Below are 7,068 nucleotides of genomic sequence, written 5' to 3' on the forward strand. Positions count from 1 at the left end.
TCAACTGTAATTACCTCAAAAGTTTATTAAGTCAAATACATACGGACGTATTTATCAACTGAATTATCAAAACCAAAATTTGCTATTAAAAATACTCCAGAATCAAACAAAAAACCCACCAACCTCCAGGTCAGGGGAAGAAAATAACAGGGGGAAACAGTGTCCTAGAACTGAAAAAATGCTGGTAACTACTGGAGCAGAGTGATGGATATATGCTGGTTTATAGTCTTTCCTCTCAGCTATGTATGATAATTTCCAAAATAACAAGTTTTACAGGGGTTCCATAGGAGGGCAGTCCACAGATTTGATCATCACTACAACTTATGAATACAAAGTTAAGTTTGAAGCTCATAACTGTTTTATTTACAAAGCTTTTATTATGTGCTTACAATCACATTTTTAATCTGTGTACTTTTTTCAGTCCAAAAAAATTCCCTATAGTTATAAAAAAATAGAAATTTATAAATATACAGAAGTATGCCATTTTTACACTATAGGAGGGTCATTATTTTAAGCTGTCAAATGATTTCCCAGACTCTCTTCCCTGGAACGGAATTACAGCAGTACCACCTCTGTCATCTCAATGACAGAGCCGCACACTTTTCCAAAGCCAGAGCCCACTTTCTCATTTAGCATGCCAGCATTCGACTCAGGCTAGTGCTGAACACATGAGGAGATACAGGAATGTTGGCTGGGATGATGGCTTCTGAGAGCGTGGAGAACAGCAAGCTGGGAAAAGTCTGGCCCGGAGTCTGCCATGGCTCAAACCTAGAATTATATTTAAACTCTTCAGGTCAAGAACCGAGGCACAAACCCCAGGGGTCAGCACAGGCCCAGCACAATGTACACAGGGCTGTTCCAGAATAAATGTTTTCAGGAGAAGAGTTTTGGGTCACCACAAACATGTATTTGGTCCAGAGTTGGGGAATACGATTCCGTCACCAGCATCCCTTCTTCAGATCAACAAGCAGCGCAAAAGGGAGGAACCGTCTGAGGGAGCAGCAAGGCCAGAGGAGCCCAGCTCCTGCTGTCCAGTCACCAAAATTCTCCATTTCTGAACATGGGGGAAAACTGAGAGATGAACCCTGACACCAAGCAGAAGGATGTTACCAAATTCTCAATAGGATGCAGCCTAGTGAATATCTTTGTTTTTGTGTTAAATGTCCAGGTGTGGCTGGTATTTTCCTTTCTTGATTTCACAATTTCTTCCTTCTCAGACCAGTCAGAATGTACCAACCAGGTTACTAAGAGTTTTTCCTTAAATCCTGCTTTCTGATTTATAGAACATCCAGAATGCCATCTCTCTCCAGGAGGCCGAGGTTTGCAGACCTGCTTCTGGAAGGAAAGCCCAGCTCCCCCAGAAGGTGAGGCTGTCTGCACCAGTCTTCCAGGAGCCCAGTCAGGCTGCTCAGCTTTTAGAATACAAGGCCAAGTCTACCTCTCTGCTACCCTGCATAATCTGTATCCTCTAATTTAAAATCGGGCTCTTCTACCAAGTAATGGCCTGCAATCTATCCACAGCTCCAGACTCCTATTGAAGAAAACCTCTTTTCCCAGGAGGGGCCAGAAGTTGGTAGCTCCCAAGCCCATTCCAAGGAGAGACAATCATGTGACAAGTCTCTCAGGGGAGCTTGCTGCCTGGTGTGTGCGCGTGCAGGCACCTTCGTCACGTGCTGATAAGGATCTGTGCGACCTGTGTGTCATTTTCCTCCACATTAGCATACCTAACCCCAGCTCTGGACTCTCCTCACTGAAGGTAAAGTCACTTCCCTCAGTTCAACACAGCACTGGGGATTCCAGGTGACGAAGCAAGGAAGAATGAGGTTCTGGGATGATAAAGTCCTATTACAAATGGCTTGTGAGTCACTGAAAGGTGTCCAGATGTGCTGTAGTAGAAACTGGGTTGTTTTTTGAGGAGTAAGCAAAGCAGGCAAAGAATCCTTCCTTTTCTTGTAGGAATCCTTCCTTATCTTCTAGGCCTCAAATCCCATGGTAAAAAAAGAAGTCACCAGCTGCCCACATTATTGCCTGGTTGATGAAGAAGCTTCATTATTATCTCTTAAATTCCTCAACCCAAACATCCAGTGACAAGAGGCCACCCTAATGTAAAGCTTGCTATTAAAATCAGGCCCAGTCACATCCCAGCAGCCTCAGCTCAGCCACGAGGCCGCCACCATTTTTTCTTCCCTCAAGTGCCTTTAATTCGCTCAGGAAGGTAGTGTCCACATCCCTGTGTAAGCCAGGCTTCCTTCTCAGCTCATGAGAGGGACCTAGAAAGAAGAGGAATCCATGGAGACTGCCTAGAGGGGGCTCCATCTGCTTCTAGGGGAACCATTCCTGGGCTGTGAGGTTTGGTCCCTGGGCTGCAGGGCACTCAAGTTTTAAGGAATATATGGAAGCCTGCAAGGAAAGGAAGAGGGACAAAACTTCTCCAGGGTGTGAACCCACTGGGGAACCCCTTGTTTCTGTCAAGGAGCAGAGAGGACTACCTCAGTTGGCCAGAAAAGCCTCTCTGGGCCCTCGCCTCCAACTCACTTCTTCCTGCGGATCTTGGGTTTCTTCACAGGCCGCAGATAGGGGTTATCAATGATGTTCTCCTCCCCATTCCGACTTCCTGACAAAGACTGGTTCTGCTGCAGGACAGATGCATTCTCCTTTTCGGCTCCAGAATCATCCTGAGTGAAAGCCAAAACAAAACAAAATACGAACAGAATAAGGAAAGAGTTCAGATGCCCAAAATAAGACTTACTAGTAGCATATTTTTCACTAAGAAATGAGAAGCCCAGGGACAATGTCTTTCCAATGTGCTCATCTCTGCACAGAAGAACAAAGACTAGGCAGTGGCTGGCAAATAGAAGGTAAGACTGACAGCCTTGACACAGTGGAGTCTGGAGAACCTCTTCACAGGGCAGAGACAACAGGAGGAATTGAGACCTGGGAGGGTTAAGGGTATGTCTTAGGAGGACAGAAGCCCAGCTCTACAGGATAATAAAGGAAAAGAGAAATGACCCTCAGTACTTCACAGAACAGAAAGCTAAAGGGTCAGGACATTTGCACAGGGCAAGACCTGGAGCAAAGACAATATATAAACACAACAAATTTCCTCCCAAATTGCTGGTACTTGCAACATCGTCCCAACAATCATACTGGAGCAGAGGCCAGAAAAATCTTTAGTCCTGAGGGGTCCCACCAAGACAAAACTAAGCTTGCAGGTCTCCTAACAAGTGTTTGAGTAAGGCTCCAATCAGTGACTCCAGACAGTGGGCCATGCACAGCAGGAAGCTTGCTCACACCCATGGAATTCTGGTAACCTAGTGGGTAAAGAGATGTGGTGCTAATACAAAGGCAGATGGTTTGAATCCACTAGCTGCTCTACAGGTGAAAGATGGGCAATCTCCTCCTGAGTGATTTCTATTTTCTGAAAACCCAGTGAAGGGTCAGCTATGAGTGGATGCTGACTCTGGCAAGGAGTTGAGTTTGGCCTACATCCAGAGATTTGGCTTGAGTGGATCTGTCTTTTTAACTAGGTTATTTTATTATTATTAATTTTTAATGAAAATTTAGAGAGAGACTGGATTTCCATTCATTCACTGTTGCACTTTAACTTGATTATTTTTAAAACCAAATTATGGCTAGGTCTCCGATGTGTTCTAGACAGGTTCTTTTCCCCTGTTTTCTAGGGCTGGACTGAAAAACAATGTCAATGATTTGGTTGTTCATGACTCTGTTAGTTATTATCCTTGTGATCTTGGGTAACTCCAGGTCCTTTATGGGTATCTATTCAAATGGGACAATATATCTGGTCCTGTTGTATAGTAACTGGTCCACAGCTCAAATATGAAGAAAGGGAGAAAAGAAAGGGGGTAGGAAGAGAGAAAAAAGGAAGTCATGAACGAGAGAGAAAAGAAGGGGGGGAAGGGATGATTTCACAGGGAGTGGTAAAATGTCATCAATTACCCCCCCCCAAGGTGTCCCTCAAAACAGATTAACCACAACCATTTTGAAAGGTCCACATTTACTCCCAAACACGGGAAGAGAATATTCTTATACAATGCTGGCAGGAAATACTTTTTTTTTTCTGGCTACATGTTTATTCAACACAAAACAATTCCCTCCAACTTTACTGAGGTGGCTGACCATGTCCACGACCAAATCTGCCTCTAAACTGGAATTCAGTTGCTGACCCAGCCCCAGCCTTGGCTTTCTTGTTGGCACCAGGAGGCACTGCACTCCGTCTGTATGTGTCTCTGTCAGCCTCCCCTCGAGTCAATCTTGCAGGTCGTTCACCTTCCAGACCTTTCGGTCGTGGCCTGCCAGTCTCAGGACGGCTGCGGCGCAAGGTGGCAGGAACAATTTCAGGACACAGATGAAGGTAATCACGTAGATATTGGATACCCTCGTTGGTAAGGTACCAGTAGAAATGTCTCCAGGGGAACTGTTCCTTCACATAACCTCGTGACGTGAGACTCTGCATGGCCTTCATGACATGAAGGTCGGGTACATTTTTATCTGCCAGTTCAGGGTGCTTTGGCATGTGGACATCCTTCTTGGCCACCATCACCCCCTCCTTAAAAAGGAGTTCATATATGGCAATCCGGTTCTTCTTGGGCATCAACATCTCGACGTTGGATGTGTCCCGGAAATAGACTTTTTTGAGAAGCATTTCACTAATATTTGGGCAGTCAACACAGATTTCCTGAGCACATACTATGTGCCAGCATTATGGAATACAAAGAATATAAGAAGGAACAAAGGGAAATCCATCCTTCTTTTCATTTGTGCAGGGGCTGAGGCAGAGGGGGATATGACTGGATTATTGGGGTTGTTTCTTTGGATTTAGCCATTTTAGGATAGGTGTGGTGTGTGGGGTCTGCTTTCCTAGGTTACTGACCTTGACCTCACCAAATGGCTGGACAGGAACATGCAAACAGTCTATCCAGTTTTGCCATTCTGCTAGGTTTAAATTGAAGAAATTCAGCTTTAGTAGCAGAAATCTGAGTTTCAACAACCAGCAAGAAAGACGAGAACAGTGAATGCAGTGCATGTGCTTGGGGCCAGAGGTTCCCGTGTCAGTCAGACTTACACCTGTAAGAAAGCAGCAGCGGCTGCAGTGGAGAACTACAGGCCCAATGTGAGACAGAGCTGGCCCGAGACGGCTGCCCCAGAGAGCCGGAGCCAGGGACCTTCGCTCAAGCTTGCTGGAGTACCTGAGGAGAGACATTATAACTGGAAAGACTAAGAACTTTGAAACATGGCCTACAGCCACTGAAGGTTATCAACTGAAGAGTCTGTGAGCATGCTTCAGAAGGTGTCCTGACAGAAATCATATCCTGTTGCCAACCTGAGTTATAACTTGTCAAATCATCTTACTAAATCCCTTAATCATGAGTTAAAAAATTCACGCTGTTGGAGACATGAATCCTACTTATGAGCGTATGTGAAATAATCACTTTCAGATAAATTTATGTATAAGGCCATAAAAGTGACATTATATAATAAAAAAATAACAAACATTCAGAAGAATAATGAAATGTAATATGAGGCAATCATTAAAGAGAAAAAAATATTTTACTATTCAATTTTTTAAATTTTTTTTTAAAATTATTATTTTGTGTGTGTGTACCATCAAATCAGATCTGACTGGTACAGGAGGAGATTATCCCTCCTTCTCCAGCAGAGCGTCTGGTGGATTTGAACCCTGTGCCTCTGTGATTGTAGTGAAGCTACTTGTCACTAGGCCACCAGAGCTCCCTTACATTACTATTCAATTTTTATTTTTTTTTTTTTATGAAAACATGATTTTGGAAACACTTATAAAGTTCACATGTATTCAGTATTATACCAATTAAATTTTAAAGAAAACACCAACAAAACCACCTTAATTATGTGTAATGAGCCCTGGTGGGATATTCAGTTAACTGCTGGGCGGCTAACTGAAAGGCTGGCAGTCTGAACCCGCTCTCTAATCCCAGAAAGACAAGGCCATCTCCTTCTGTTACGATGCATGACCTACTGTGGTGGGGGTGGGGCAGTGCTGTGTGTCTGAAGTGATCACTGTGAACTTGATTTTTGGTTCTGAGTACAGAAATGGGACAAGTATTATGGTGACATTTTTAAAACTGCTATGGCCTAAAAAAAGGCTTTAAATTAATTAGTAAAGTATGTCTGCCTTGAGCATTGTACTTTTTTTTTTCCCTTTTCTTCTCCCTGCCTCTTTTTAAACAGTCCCTCCGTAAGGCCTATCCACTTAGCTTTGTATCCAAAGACAAAATTTGTAGGTGAAAGGAGTTAGGAGTTAGCCTTCGTTACAGACTGGTTCATTTCAGGGTCGAAAATATGGAACGCTTCACGAATTTGCGTGTCATCCTTGCGCAGGGGCCATGCTAATCTCTGTATCGTTCCAATTTTAGTATATGCGCTGCCGAAGCGAGCACGAGCATTGTACTTTTTAAACAAATTACTATATGAGACAAAATCGACAACCTAAAAAGATGGATAGAAAGTCGGGTGAGTTTAAGATGATGGTGGCGAGAAAGATTGTAAAATAGTTGAACAGCTTGAAGAGTGTAATCAACGTCACTGAATTATACCCAAAGAAACTGTTGAAATGATTTATCTTTGGCTGTATATATTTTTACCCAAAAACTAGTTCTAGAAATCTGAGCATCTTTTCCTTATTTAGATTGTTGCTGAATACCATAGAGTTGGTACTGACTCATAGCTGACCCTCCAGCAGGTTTTCCGAGGAAGTAAATCACTTGGGAAGAGACTGCTCATCTTTCTTCTGCAGAACAGCTGGTGAATTTGAACCACGTGCCTTTGGGTTGGTAGTGTTCTCCAAAAGGAACTCTGGTGGCACTGTGGGTTAGGTGTCAGGCTGCTCACCACAATGTCAGCAGTTCGAACACAGTAGTTACTCCATAAGAAAAAGATGAGGCAGTTTGCTCCCATTAAGATTTATAACCTCAAAAACAACTATGAGATATCATTTCACCCCAGTCAAAATAGCAAAATTTAACAGAACAGCAAGCAACAAATGCTGGCGAGGTTGTGGAGAAACTGGAACCC

General features: G+C 43.5%; 1 protein-coding gene across 2 annotated transcripts in view; it reads right to left on the minus strand.

Annotated features, from left to right (window-relative positions):
* Window positions 1–2,257: 2,257 nt before the first annotated feature.
* Window positions 2,258–7,068, minus strand: part of TAF8 (TAF8 RNA polymerase II, TATA box binding protein (TBP)-associated factor, 43kDa) — a 20,233-nt gene continuing 15,422 nt past the window's right edge. Inside the window, exons 8-9 of one of the 2 annotated variants that reach the window (XM_006881993.1) lie at window positions 2,536–2,675; window positions 2,258–2,270 (exon numbers count right to left, since the gene is read on the minus strand). In XM_006881993.1, coding sequence (XP_006882055.1) covers window positions 2,258–2,270; window positions 2,536–2,675 — 153 coding nt within the window. Of the gene's footprint in view, window positions 2,271–2,531; window positions 2,676–7,068 lie in introns of those variants that run through there. The other variant, XM_006881994.1, reaches the window with a different exon arrangement.

The sequence above is a fragment of the Elephantulus edwardii genome, unplaced genomic scaffold, assembly GCF_000299155.1.
Source record: "Elephantulus edwardii isolate Elephantulus edwardi_28Jun2011 unplaced genomic scaffold, EleEdw1.0 scaffold00017, whole genome shotgun sequence".
In the NCBI taxonomy this organism is placed as follows: Eukaryota; Metazoa; Chordata; class Mammalia; order Macroscelidea; family Macroscelididae; genus Elephantulus; species Elephantulus edwardii.